This window comes from Monocercomonoides exilis (assembly GCF_001643675.1).
Source record: "Monocercomonoides exilis strain PA203 chromosome Unknown scaffold7-2047599, whole genome shotgun sequence".
NCBI classification, from domain to species: Eukaryota; Preaxostyla; order Oxymonadida; family Polymastigidae; genus Monocercomonoides; species Monocercomonoides exilis.
The window spans coordinates 1761904-1775107 of NW_027150552.1; the positions used below are offsets into that span (position 1 = coordinate 1761904).

General features: G+C 35.8%; 5 protein-coding genes across 5 annotated transcripts; 3 read left to right on the forward strand and 2 right to left on the reverse strand.

Annotated features, from left to right (window-relative positions):
- The first annotated feature begins 2 nt into the window (after positions 1–2).
- On the forward strand, positions 3–4625 carry MONOS_4052 (uncharacterized protein). The gene has a single exon (XM_067874093.1). The coding sequence runs from the start codon at positions 8–10 to the stop codon at positions 4121–4123; it is 4116 nt and encodes a 1371-aa protein (XP_067733588.1). The 5' UTR covers positions 3–7; the 3' UTR covers positions 4124–4625.
- On the reverse strand, positions 4362–5627 carry MONOS_4051 (putative 60S ribosomal protein L35-3). Its single transcript, XM_067874092.1, has 5 exons — positions 5535–5627; positions 5329–5464; positions 5177–5259; positions 5070–5107; positions 4362–5004 (listed from the first exon to the last, which is right to left on the reverse strand). Exons 1-5 carry the CDS (start codon positions 5536–5538, stop codon positions 4897–4899), a joined length of 369 nt encoding a protein of 122 aa, XP_067733589.1. The 5' UTR covers positions 5539–5627; the 3' UTR covers positions 4362–4896.
- A 139-nt stretch (positions 5628–5766) lies between these two features.
- Positions 5767–6191, forward strand: MONOS_4050 (putative Rpp14/Pop5 family; the record flags this gene model as incomplete). The annotated part of the gene is made up of 2 exons (XM_067874091.1): positions 5767–5923; positions 5977–6191. 2 exons carry the CDS (start codon positions 5767–5769, stop codon positions 6189–6191), a joined length of 372 nt encoding a protein of 123 aa, XP_067733590.1.
- Positions 6124–9457, reverse strand: MONOS_4048 (putative BRCA1-associated protein). The gene is made up of 10 exons (XM_067874089.1): positions 9339–9457; positions 9161–9256; positions 8865–9081; positions 8694–8802; positions 8007–8629; positions 7361–7835; positions 7030–7191; positions 6782–6895; positions 6511–6574; positions 6124–6411 (listed from the first exon to the last, which is right to left on the reverse strand). The coding sequence occupies exons 1-10, from the start codon at positions 9415–9417 to the stop codon at positions 6353–6355; spliced, it is 1998 nt and encodes a 665-aa protein (XP_067733591.1). The 5' UTR covers positions 9418–9457; the 3' UTR covers positions 6124–6352.
- A 1254-nt stretch (positions 9458–10711) lies between these two features.
- MONOS_17109 (uncharacterized protein) lies at positions 10712–11717 on the forward strand (the record flags this gene model as incomplete). The annotated part of the gene is made up of 2 exons (XM_067869997.1): positions 10712–10714; positions 10776–11717. The coding sequence occupies 2 exons, from the start codon at positions 10712–10714 to the stop codon at positions 11715–11717; spliced, it is 945 nt and encodes a 314-aa protein (XP_067733592.1).
- Between the last annotated feature and the right edge of the window lie 1487 nt (positions 11718–13204).

Genomic DNA, 13204 nt, shown 5'->3' on the forward strand with positions numbered 1-13204 from the left:
TTAATTTATGTCTGCGATTGAAGGAATTGTTCAACAAATTTTCAAGCAATGCAAACACGAATTGACAGATACAGAATATGAACGATTATTCCTTATTGCAAATAGTTCAGAGGATGATAGTACAACACTTTTTTATGTTATCTTAACTTATCTTTGGGGTGAGAATTCTTCATCAAGACTATTTGCAGTTAGAGCCTTAAATTACCTTATGAAAATCAATTCTACAATTCTTTATCTTTCAAGCTCAAACCTTCCTTCTATTATTGATCTCTCATCTGGGAAAAATCCTTTTTTTCCTTTGCCACAACCAATTGAACTTGCCGAACAGCTTCAAAAAGAATTTTCACAATATCTCGGTTCGTGGTCAGAACTTTACGGAGCATCTTATCCTTTATTTTCGCATTCGCTTAGATTTATGGCTTTACAAGGTGTGCAAATAATTCCGCCAAAAAAGCAAGCAGCTCTGAGAAAGAGAAAAGATTTAATAGAAAACTCGCAAAAAGTTCTTGAATTATACAATCTTTTTGAATTGCTTGAAAATATAGTCCCACAAATGAATCTTCATCTGCAGAACGCTCGCTCAATTCTGGAACAACTTGCTCCATCGAGTGTAGATCAATGGATTGGAAATTTGGAAGAAAAACTTGGTGGCATAAATAGCGAGTCATCAACAACACTTGATTCAGGAACAATTCGACCATTTGGGTTTGACATCGTATTCCAAGAATCTGACTTTGAAGATCACAGAAATCCCAAAGAAAATAAGAAGATCCTGGGGAATTTGCAAGTAAATGATCAAACACAAGAGCAATTCAAAGAATTACTTGTGCATCTCTCGAGATTGCAAAGTGTTTGCAGGACAAATGCTGATCTGCATCAAGAGACGCAGCGCAGACACCTGCCTCGCCGTCCTGGCACATCCCCAGCGAAATCCACTGGACAAGCAGCACGGATGCCTTATCCCCCTCGCAGGCCTTCTTCTTCTTCTTCTTCTTCTTCTGCTTCTGCTTCTTCTTCTCCTATTTCTGCTTCTGCTTCTTTTCATTATTCTCCTTCTCCCTCTCCTTCTCGCTCCCCTTCTTCATCAACTCCAGAAAAGACTCCTTCTCAGCTGCTCAGCTCTCTTTTCTCTTTCGGTGCAAGTCTTCTTCCGTCTGATTTAATCGAAAAATCCTTTTCTCGTGTTGAAATATGCATGTTTTCCCACATTTACGAGCGGACCAACATCAAAAGAGGGATAAAAGGCTGCAGGAGATGGAAGGCGCTGAATTTGGATTCTTTTCTCTTCGAAAAGCTTTTTGAGAGAATCAGCAAGAAGCTGAAGGAGAAATACAAAGACGAATTAAGTCAATCCACAGATAAAGAGAACCAGCCGTTTTTTGAAGAAAAAAAGGATAATTTTCCCTCTCCTGATGGCAAAGCAGCAGATGGAGCACAAGAATCTTCTGTGTCTTCGTCTGATACCAAAAATGAGCTGTCATTGAAGACGATAACAAGACTGTTTGAAAAGATGGCGTTGGAAATGTATGAGGAATGCTTGGGGATCACAAATGGTGCGAGGATTGTGGCAAATCAGGTAAAGATCCTTCATCTGGAAGAGGAGCTGATGAAAATGAATGAGAATGAAAAGAAAGACGTGAAGAATGAGAAGCAGAAGAAAAATGAGGCGAAAAACGAGGTGAAAGATATTTTGAATGCAGAGTCAGAGCCAAAAATGGCAGATGTGAAGATAAAAGACGAAATTGAAGACATTTCTGCATTCAGTTTCAGCACTCCAAAGCAATTGTCATCATCATCATCTTCTTCTTTATCACCAACCACCAATAATCAATTATCTACAAGCCCATCCTCATCCTCATCTTCCCCATCTTTCTCTTCCTCTCCCTCTCCCTCTTCCTCCTTTCCCCCCAAACATTCCCCAAACCCTCCTCAAAGTGTGTTTGGCTCTCTGCTCTCAGCCCAGCGTGCGAGCGGGACAAGCACCGAAGCGCGGGCAGAGCAGCTGAGAAAGAAAGACCCCACAAAAAACGCAGAATATTCTGTTTTTGACATCGCCAAGGGAAATGCGCCGTTGGATGTGATGAATGCGACTGTCTATTCGGCAACAGCTGCAACGAGCAGCGGGCTGAGTGCGAGTGAGCTGAATCTGGGGGAGATTTTGGGGGGTGGAAGAGGAAGAGGAAGAGGAAGAGGAAGAGGAACAGAAATAGGAACAGACAAAGATAGAGGAAGGGGAAGTGGAAGTGGAAGAGAGATGAGAAATGGGCAAACCCCTCTTTCAACCCCCGTTCGTCCTGGTTCAAAGAATTCTTCTTCTCTTTCTCCTTCTTCATCCAAGCCATCCATCCAAGCAAAACCGCCTGTTCCGCAGGAGCTTGTTGAGCTACACCGCAAAATTGCACCAGTTTTGTCGTTTTTTGAGTCAGATTTTGATCCGATTGTGGCGAAAGAAGATCCAAAGAAAGTGAAGGCGATGTCGAACATGGGAATACAGCGGCTGCACAGATTCTATGGATCGCTGGCGGAAGTGGACTATGAGGAGGAAAGAGAAGGAGAAGGAGAAGGAGGAGAAGGAGGAGGGAAGAAGAAGAAGAAGTGGAAAGGAGCTATTGATGATGATGATGACGATGATGATGAAGAGGAGGAAGAGGAGGAAGAGGAAAATGCAGAAGGTGATGACGAAGGAGAAAGATGGAGAGAGACTGAAAGAAAGAAAGAAAGAGAAAACAAAAAGAGAGAAGGAATTGGAAGAGAGAGAAATTTGGAGTTGATGAATGAAAGAATAAAAGAAGGAGAAGGAAGAGAAGAAGGAGAAGGAGAAGAAGAAAGAAAATCATACAAATCGGGAGAAAAGCGAATGAAGCTGTCGAATGGGAAAGTGGTTGATCCGATGCATGTTCGATATGTTGTGTTAAAAGAAGGAGAAAAAGAAGCTCAGAAAATTGTCGAGGCGAAAGAGAAGGAAATCAAAGAGAAAATGGAAAGAGAAAGAAAACAGAAAGAAGAAGAAGAAGAAAAAGAAAGAGCCAAAATGAAAGAAGCAACAAACGTTGTAGTGATAAAAGAAGAAGGGGACAAAGTTATTCAGCCAAAGATGGAAGACTCGTCACTTCTGCTGCCAACAGCAACATTTCAGTCATCTGATCATCTTCCTCAGCCACCTTCTGTTATGCCTCAATCATCACTTCCACAAAGAAGAATACAACAAATAGAATTAAAACCAGAACCAGAACCAGAATCATCCAACTCCTCTGCTTCTTCCTCCTCCGCTCTCTCTTCAATTCTTCATTCAACTGAAGCAAACATGGCTAATAGCTCTTATTTGCATCTGTCTCCAAGCAATTCTTCCTCTTCGGCCTCTCTTTTTGACTCAGATGTGCCAGATGCTGTGCTTCCTCTGAATCAGCTGCCGTTTTTGACTCATTCAACAACAACATCATCATCAACAACATCATCATCATTGTTATCATCATCATCGTCATTTTCATCGTCATTTTCATTGCCATTGGCACAACCACAGACTCAATTGCAGTCATCTTTAGCTCCATTGCCTTTGCTGGGAAGCTATCCGCCTGCTTCTTCTTTGACATCTTCTTCTGCTTCTTCTTCTGTATTTCCATCTTCATTTCCTTCCATTTCATCATCATCATCTTCTTCTTCTTCATCCTCTCCCTTTTCTTCTTCTCCATTTTCATCTTCCTCTTCCTCTTCCTCTTCATTCAGTTTAATTCCCGATCAAATCTCCGACAATTCAATTAGCAGCTCTTTTGTGCCTGTTGTTCATCGTGTTGTTGACAACACCCCCAAAAAGGAACCAGACGATGCTCTTTTGACTGAAAACACAGCAACACAGCAGCCATTGGGAATAGCAGATTCTCAAATAACACAACCAGAAATGCAATTTATGGCTAAGTTCATGCAAAATGTTAAAGTCAATACAAAAACGAAAGCCAAAGCGAAAGCAAAGTCTAAAGCGAAGTCAACAGTTTATGGGCGTATCAGTCTTGCTATCAGGAAGCAAGAAATAGCAGCGCAAAAGAGAGAGAAAATTAATTGGAAGCTGCTTGATCCCGTTGATATTAGCGGGCAAGTTATTCCGACGGATCATAGAGGAATGATGTAAAGATTAAGATTGGATGGAGGCAGCGGAGGAGGAGAGGGAAGGAGGCGAGGAGTTAAAAAGAATTTGAACACAAAAAATTAAAAATTCATCCAAAAAAAAAGGAAAAAAAAAGGAAAAAATTGTTGATTGCAGTCCATTTTTAAGTTTTAGCTTTTTAAGTTTTCGTTTTCAATTTTTCATAAAAATGAATTTTAAGTTGAAAAGATAAAATTACAAACATGAAAATTCAAATTCCTTCAAAATAGTTTTAATTGAAATTTCTCTAACACATTTGTATTTTTCGAGAAAGTTGTTTGCCTTGAGGTTGTCCAAAAAAAGAAAAAGAAAAAAGAACCTGGAAATTAATTCAAAAAAAAATTTTTTTGTGAGATTTCGAAATTTTCAAAACATTTTACCCATTTTGAAGGGAAAATGATTTCGCTTTTAATCACATGTCATGAAAAGTCATTCAGTTTTTAAAGTGCATTATGCATTAATTGACAAATACGCTAGAATACATTCCTCATAATGTTTGTGAGATTTTTCAGTCGAAAATTTTACAAGATTTTTTGCAAAACGAAGTTCATTAATAATTTGATTCAAGAAAATTGTAAAAACGAACACTTCTTATATACCTTATCAATCAATTTATGTAAATTTTAATCTTAAATGTCTCAGAAAGTTTTAGATTATCAATTTTTATATTTACGATCAAATACAAAAGAAAGTTAGCACCATTATCTTTCCCTGCATAATGGAAGTGTCAAAAAGATTTAGTTAGCGAAATGATGGCTTTACTTTGCGCGAACAGCGAATTTAGCCTTGATCACAAGCTTGTTTTGTTGGCGTCTTGTTCTCTTTGTCAGTTGCTTAGCGGTCAATTGACGTCTAATGGCACGTGTCTGGAAAAAAGAAAGAACATTAATTTATAAAGCAAAAATCGAACGAATACGTTTGATTAGCAAACCTTCTTTGGGCGAAGATCATAAGGAATCAACTTCTTGTCTGAAATGAAAATAAAAAAATATTAAAGAAACAAATTACTCGCTAATCTGTAAAACACCAAAAAAATACCTTTCCAGAATTTGACCAATGAAGCTTTTTGCTTCTGGTTCATCACGGTCAAGATGCGGGCGATTGACTTTTTCACAACGCGACTAACAAAATTAAGTTGAATTAAAATTATGTTTGAGAGATTTTTATCACATAAATTTTAAAAAACATACATCTTCGACAAATTTTGTGGTGAAGAAGATGCAACTTTGGAAATGCGAAGTGTCAGAAGTTCCTTTTTCAAATCTTTCAGCTGAGTGAGAAGATCTTTCTTTGTAAGTTTTCTTAAAGCAGCTGCGTTTGTTGGTGCTATATATGGAATGTTTTAAGTGCAAACAAGTTAAAAAGTACCATTAGATCATTCAATAAAACAACAAACCCATCGACTTTCGACTAGAATGTGCTCAAAAGGGAATTATTATGATCATTCATGATCGATAAATTTTTTATTCGATAATTATGGAAACAAAAAAATCTCAAATAGGACAAATGAGAATTAATTTTTTACACAAAATTTGATTCCATAAATTTTTTAATGAATGTTTTTGTAATATTAAGAAATAGATACCATAGTTTTTTACAAAAAATTCAGAAATATTTTTTTTCATTTCATGGTTAGAATTAAGCGACGATATTTTTTGGTGAAAATACAATGGGAACAAAAGCCACAACGTGTAGATACAAAAGGAATAACAAACAGGATCCAAGAAGAAATTATCCGCCATTTTGGTGATTTAGGAAGTGGCTTTTCTTTGGGGCAAATATTCAGTTTGCAAAATTATTTTGCGTATTGTTTTTTAATTTGGGATGTTTTTATTTAGCTATTCGCTACTTAGATGCATCGAATATGTTTTTTATTCGAGTTGAACATGCAAATAAGAAGATAACAGAACAAGCACTATCGCTTGTCCATTCACTGTTCAAAACTCCTTGCACTCTCAATCCACTTATATGTAGTGGAACTGTTCGGAAATGTGAAGAAATGATTTTTAAGTCGGTAAGTGGAAATGATCAAAAGAAAAAGAACAAAAAATAATTTACTCAAGCAAAAACTTCTGAAACGCATAAGTTTTAAAAAGCTATAACGTATAATACACCTTCTAAAAAGGAAAAACAACGAAGAGCAATCAATCGAAAAGGTATCTTTTCGTTGTAATTTTTTTAAAAATTGATGAACTAATATTTTATTTTATAAGATCATCTCTTAGATTTTTTCTTTTTGGAATGTGAAGAGGATGATGGAACAGAAATTGTGGCTGATTTGTCGATTAAAAATAAATTACAAAAAGGAAGTAGATGAATATTATACCGAATTTTTGAATAGAATTTCTCTAAATAACAAAAAATGAGCATACCATCAGTTCCTTCCATCATTTTTGACTGCAATTCGAGATTGGATACCAAATCTTGAACTTGTGCCTGAACAAGAAAATGAAACATTTGTTTTCCCCCACCACAACACAAGAATACAACAAAATGATATTGAAAAGCAATAATATTTACATTTAAATTGCAGAAGATAAAAATTTTGAAAATAAAACAAAATAAAATAAAATGAGTGAAAAAATTTTCACAAAAAATACAACTTACAGTGCAAATAGCACCTTGAAATTCCTCCACACATACTTGTAAGTCATCCACTTCTCTTTGATGTTCTCTGTTTATTATGGCTATCTGAGCTGTCAAACTTGTAATGTGAGCTTTCTGTTGCTCAATCATCTTTTGCTGCGTGTGAGTTATCTGAGTAACAATTCAATTAGAAGAGTAAAAAATTCATAAAGAAGAGAAAAATTGAACATAATTTAAAAAAAAAATCATTTTTTTTAAGAAACAAAATTGAAATTAAAAGTTATTGCTAATTCATTATTTCATACTGCTTCCAAGGTTTTTCTCTCTTCTGTATGTTTATCTTTTATTTGCAACAAATCACTGATTCTCGATTCCAATTTCTTCTTTTCTTTTGCACTTACCTCGAGTTCAATGCTGAGGCGATGAATGTCTTCATCCCGACGGCTCAGTTCTCTCTTCAGAGCCATCTGAAATGGTTGATTTAGAGAATTGAAAATAGAAAGAGAGAAAGAAAAAAAGTTGATTTAAAGTCATCCAATTGATCACCAAATAGAAATATTAATTGAAAAAAAATAGTAAAGAAAAGAAAAGAAGGAAATTTCGTGATATTTACCATTTCCAATTCATTACACATACAATTTGAGCATCTTGCTTCTTTTTAGCCACTGCTGCTGCATTCTGTTCTCTGCTCGCCATCTGCTGCACTTCCCTTGTCATTGCATCGCTTCTTGCCAGTTTTTCTTCATAAAACCGCAGCTGCTCATCCAGCTGATTCAGCAGCAGCCTGCCGTATTCCTTCACAATCTCCTGGATCTTCTCTTCAAACATCTCCTCAGCACCGCACACACACCCAAATGACTCTCCCACATCGTGCAACGAGGCCCAATCATCTTCACTGCCACTGTCGTGCTCGCCTTCTTCTTCTTCTCTTCCGGCTCCTGTTCCTCCTCCTCCTCCCCCTCCTCCTCTTTTGCTTCCATCCTCTCCGCTTGACGATCCATGCTGTATCCTTCGGCGCATCGGCCTCCGCACGCTTATTCGCTTCTCGGTGCTTCGGTCAATCTCCACAAGTTTACCATCACTCTGGTTTTGCACAAGACGATGAACGTATCTGTAAGTAGTCAAGCATCATAAAAATGAAAAAAGAAAAAAAGAAAATAATATCAAATAAGTATTTTTTGAGAGCATTGAGATCATTTTCATTCATCAGTCAAGAAATACGAATAATTAAAAAAAAAGAAGTTAAAAATATTATCACTTGAAAATTCTCTTTTCCGCAAACCCTTCTTGTGTGTAGTCCCACACTCTCTGAGTCTCCAGTTCTAACGCATAGTTGTGCTGTGTCTCCTCAAAATGGCGTGCGGCGTGTCCTCTGTGGTATCTCCCGCACCCGATGTGCCCGCAGATCAGGCAGATCCACAGCGCCTCATGTGTTCCACAGACGGCGCATTCAGACTCAGGCGGCTGGGGACCCAGCGAATATCTGCAGACAGGGCAAGAACCCTGACTCCATTGAGAGAAGCATTGCATGTGGAAGGAGTGGTTACACATAATAGTAAGAATCCCGCATTCTCTGGCATCAAGGCGCTCCAAACAGACTGGACATGTTGGCATTTCTATTAGCGAGGGAGAAGGTGAAGGTGAAGGCTTTGCTGAATTGGGTGGAGAAGGTGATGGATGGACAGCTGGAGAAAGAGGTCGTCCTGATTGGCAAGAAGGAGAAGCAGATGAAATGGATGATGTGGTCAATGGAGAAGTAAATGAAGAAGAAGAAGATGATGATGAATAAGAAAGTGAGTGAAGTGAAGATCCAAACAAAGGATGAGGAGAACGAAAACGATTATATTCCATGTTGAAATCCACAACCTCTAGACTTGCAACAAAAACAATATGACAGTAAAAAGCCTATTAAAGCAGTTCCCAGTAAAAATATATAACATTAAAATTAAACGTTGATTAAAAGTGAAACCTCGAGTGCACTAAAAGGCCTTCCATTGTATTCTAAATACAAAGATTCTGCTGATTCACTACTATCCATCTTTATAATAGCCAAGTATTTGTCTCTATTTTTCGATTGTCTGATACAGTGCATTTTTAATAATCACACACAAAACTAAACATTATGAACCAATAACAATACCTAAATGTTCTCAGAAGTTCGATGTTGTCTTGATATGGCTCGAGAAAATGACATAAGGTAATAATCTGAATATGCGCTGGAATCGCAAGAATGCATAAAAGTCTTCCTTCTGTTGAATTACTCCTTACAGTTGCTCGTAGAGTTGAAAGATCAGAGAAAGTTCGTTGCTCACGAAAAAAACGAATTCTTCCCGGTATTATTGATGGCTGGCGAACGCCTATATTTCGATTATTTAATGCACAAAATCAAGAGAAGTTATACCATGAACTTGACCTTCAAATATAAAATGATAAAACCTGATTCAATAACTTTTGTTACAAGTCCGCTTTCGTCGGACTCATCGTCTTCCTCTTGAGAAGGGGATAATTTTTGTTTTTCAATTGGTGAAGAAGCTTTTGTCAAATTCCAAATTCATAAATTAAAAGAAAAGGAGCAAATAAAATATTTCTAAATGTTCTGAATTGACATTCAAACAAGGTGCAAATTGATTAGAAAATGTTAGTTGTTTAAAGATATTAGGGTCATTAGCTTCAAATGTAATGTGATAAGCCATTTTCAGCAAAATAAAAAATTAAATTAAAAAAGAAATTTATGTAGGTAATATTGATCATGATTATGTTTGGAAAGGATGGAAAATTAACCAATATAAAAAGTTTTCATTTCAGCTTGTTTTATACGTTCTTTTCGAATGCATAATGGTACAAAAATGCTTCTTAAAAATAATTTCACAATTGATAATAGAGACTAAATATTTTGCTTTATGAATTTTGTTCCATTCTGTTCAAACAAATGGGTGATTCTTTTTGAAAAGTCACAAATAGGCCTTTGCGACAACTCATTTTTTTAATTATTGTGTCGGTCGAATAAGTCTTTCGTTGTCGAATTGCTAAATTTCTCGATTATTATCCAAAAAGTGTGTAATCATCGTTTTTATTGCAAACTTTCTCAATTTATTGAATTCCTAACAACTAATTGGTGTTAATTTTTAATTCAAATAAAAAAAGAATAAAAAATAATCGAAAAAATCTATAATGCATTTGATCGAAAGACATTCGTTGGAGATCCGATTTGTTAGCTTTGCTTTGATGCACCAAATTAGAAAATTAGTTCAATTTCCTTGTAAGAAAAGTTTGATGCAAAATTTTGCACTCTTAACTTTGAATGTTTTCTTTTTTATTGTTAATTAATCTATGAAACGATATTGTTTGTTCATGTGCATTTATTTCATAATCTCTTGTTTCACAATTTTGATGTTATTGCTTGATATGCAATATCTGCATATAAGACATACATAAGAAAGCAATCAATAAAGAGATCCAAAAATATTTGTTTTTTAAAAAACACATTGTTCAGAACAAGTTTGAGGCAATTTTTCTTTTATCCAAGATAATTTTTATTAGATGATGATATTTTATTGTTCTTATTCTTTTTTTTCAACAAACAGAATTAGATAATATATAAAATCGTTAATTTCAACAATTGAATTGGTTATTAAAACAGCAGTCAATTGGAACCTTGCAATCGAACTTTTGACATTCAGAAGTTCAAATTGAAGATTACTTGTCAAATATTTGTTTTTTTAGATCGTTTTTTATTTTGTTTGTTCATTTTTGATGCTTCTTGTAACAAAGAAAAACAATATTCATAAAAATTTAATGATTTAATAAGCCCTTTGTCCGATAAGTTGCTTCTTCTTCTTCTTCTTCTTCTTCTTTTTCTTCTTCTTCTTTTTCTTTCATTATTTCTTTTTCTTTTTTCTTTTTTTTTTTTTTTTTTTTCTTTTCTTTTCTTTTCTTTTTGCAAAAATCACACACTTGAAACAAATGTTGGAGTTGTGAAATATAAAAATGGTAATTAACATTGATTGTATCTTTTATAAAAATGTTTTGAACTGGTTTAAAAATCTGATAGAGGAATTCAGAAGAACTTGAGGAGATTGTGAATGACACAGTCAAAAAGGATCCGAAGCTAATTGAGATGGTTACGATGGAAATGTCGCCAGAGGCGCAGTGTAGGAGAGCAGAGAAGGAGGCAGAGAAGAAGAATGAAGAAAACATGAAGAAAAGAATAAATGGAAAAGAGATGGTTCATTCAGAGTCTGAAGAGTATTTGCTGGCTGAAAGCGGATCAACTGAATATATATTAGGTAAGGACTCAGACAAAATCCCTCAATGGATGCTGGAGAAGGTTGATGAGAAAGAAGAAGAAGAGATTAGAAAGAGAACTCCATCACCATCCATTTCTTCAACATGTTCAACTGATTCAGATTCAACATTTGTTCGAGGGGAGGATCTGTGCCCAACCACCTCATCCATGTCGAATCTGGTGGATGCAATGGCCTGTTCATCGCCTCATGAGAAATTGATTGTGGATCTGAGGGATTCGCTGTTCATGCTGCTTCATGGGAGGAACGAGAAGAAGGAGATGGCGATAAGCACTCTGCAGGAGAGGGAACAGACAGCTGCACAGGTGTTGTTCTGGGTTGCAAATGGAGCTCTCCACTCGTTTGATGAAATGGAAAATCCTCTTCAGTCATTGTCCAGTCTGAGTCCTCACATTGTGTTGTTCTCAGAGCACATGATCATCTGTATTGTGATGCATTCGGACTTATTGTCAGATGATGACTCTGATCCATCATCCATTTCTTCATCAACTGTTGTTACATCAGCCAGTGTTGATGATAACAGCGACTCTTTGCCATCATCAGCCTTTGAGGACGAGGATGACAATTTCAAAAAAGAGTGTCTGAGGTGGAAGGCGCCTGAGCTGCTGATGAACAAGAAGAGGGAAGCAACGAAGGAATCTGTTGTCTTTTCGATTGGGATGATGCTGTGGGAATGCTTGACTCTTTAAATCCCGTTTGGGGAGTATGAGGCAGAGGTGGCAGGGCAGAAGATTGTGAATGGAGAGAGCCCAAGTGTTGAAGCCGTTGGTGAGAGCAGATTGAAGGGTTGTGTGATGTCAAGTTTTGCGACTTGCCCGACAGCGAGGCCAACACTCATCAATGCCAATAGAGTGTTTATTCAGCGTTTCCCAGCAGGCGCTGTGATGCTCACAGTTTCAGATGCAATTTGTGAAAGTGATGGAAGAAGAATGAAAGAGAAAGAAGTCAATTTTGAAAGAGGAGTGTAAAACTATTCGAGATGAATATATTTCATATTTTAGGCAGCAAAGAGTTTTGAACGGAGGAAATGAAAAAATTGAGAAGTTGAAACTTAAAAAAAGGAGGCAAAATAAATGAAAAACGCATATTATCTTATTAGAATCTTGTAAAGTGTAAACGAGAACTTTTTAGTGATGATTTTGTGATATTTCAGTTTTGAAATGCAATTTCAAATGAATTTATCTATCAATCAAAATTAAGATTGATTTATTCAGGATTGAAATGACATTTTAATCACAACTAACTTCTTATTTTTCAACGAATGGTTGTTGCCATCGATGAAAATCAAATTTAAAGTCACATAAAAAAGAGAATGAAGAAATAACTTGTTTAATTCGTTTTTTTCTTATTAACGATTTGAGGAAAATTGCAGCTTGTTTCCAAGAGTCAATATCTAAGAATATTTTATCGTTGTTTCAATTGACTTTCAGAATATTATCTTTTTGATAATTTAAGCTAAAATAATTATCAGTGTTTCAAAAACTGAAATATTAAAAAAAAACAAATTTATCAATTGTTTTGAATATATGTAATAAAATGAAATAATGAAAACTTTCAAAGAAGAAGCAAAGAATTCAGCATTTCCAATGAAAGTGAGTGTCTTCTATCCCCCACGATACGACGAAGCCTTGAAAATAGTCGCTCACAAGAAGTCTCGCTGCAGGGGAAAGTTATTAAAGCGAAACAAATGTTTGAAAAAATTGAGTGAAAATGATCAAGTTTACTAATTTCAGAGAATAAAACAAAACAATTATCAAGCACAACAGACTGATGACAGTCAAAAATAAAAGAAGAATACAAAGCTTCCACATGTTCCCTAACTTCCTTGTTTTGGTTAGAAAGAACATTTGACGCATATTGATGAAATCCACTTTTCATTCTTATGAACCAATCCATCTTTATTGTTTCGATAATGCTTCTAATTGTCATTTGTTTCTCATCCATATTTTTCAGTTTTCCAAATTCAATAAATTCACTTGAGCCAATAAATCGAAGATCATCGTCATTTTCAGAATTGTCTGAGGATTCGTCATCATCATTGATTTCAGCAACTTCGCTTCTTTCTTTGCTCCTTATTTCATTGGTTTCTTTTTCACTTTCTTTTCTTGTGAAATATTTATTGGTCTCTTTCTGCAAAGATAAAGACGAGTCAAAAGTGTCAGGAAATTCGTCTTCT

Coding starts and splice junctions, on each gene's coding strand:
- MONOS_4048 (XM_067874089.1), bottom strand. CDS start 9,417: ATGGCTTATCACATTACATTTGAAGCTAATGACCCTAATATCTTTAAA. Junction 7,192..7,360: donor AGAAGCAAGATGCTCAAATT/GTATGTGTAATG, acceptor CAACCATTTCAG/ATGGCTCTGAAGAGAGAACT. Junction 6,412..6,510: donor AATGATGGAAGGAACTGATG/GTATGCTCATTT, acceptor TCGACAAATCAG/CCACAATTTCTGTTCCATCA.
- MONOS_4051 (XM_067874092.1), bottom strand. Junction 5,260..5,328: donor CCACAAAATTTGTCGAAGAT/GTATGTTTTTTA, acceptor TAATTTTGTTAG/TCGCGTTGTGAAAAAGTCAA. Junction 5,108..5,176: donor ATTGGTCAAATTCTGGAAAG/GTATTTTTTTGG, acceptor TTTTCATTTCAG/ACAAGAAGTTGATTCCTTAT.
- MONOS_4052 (XM_067874093.1), top strand. CDS start 8: ATGTCTGCGATTGAAGGAATTGTTCAACAAATTTTCAAGCAATGCAAA.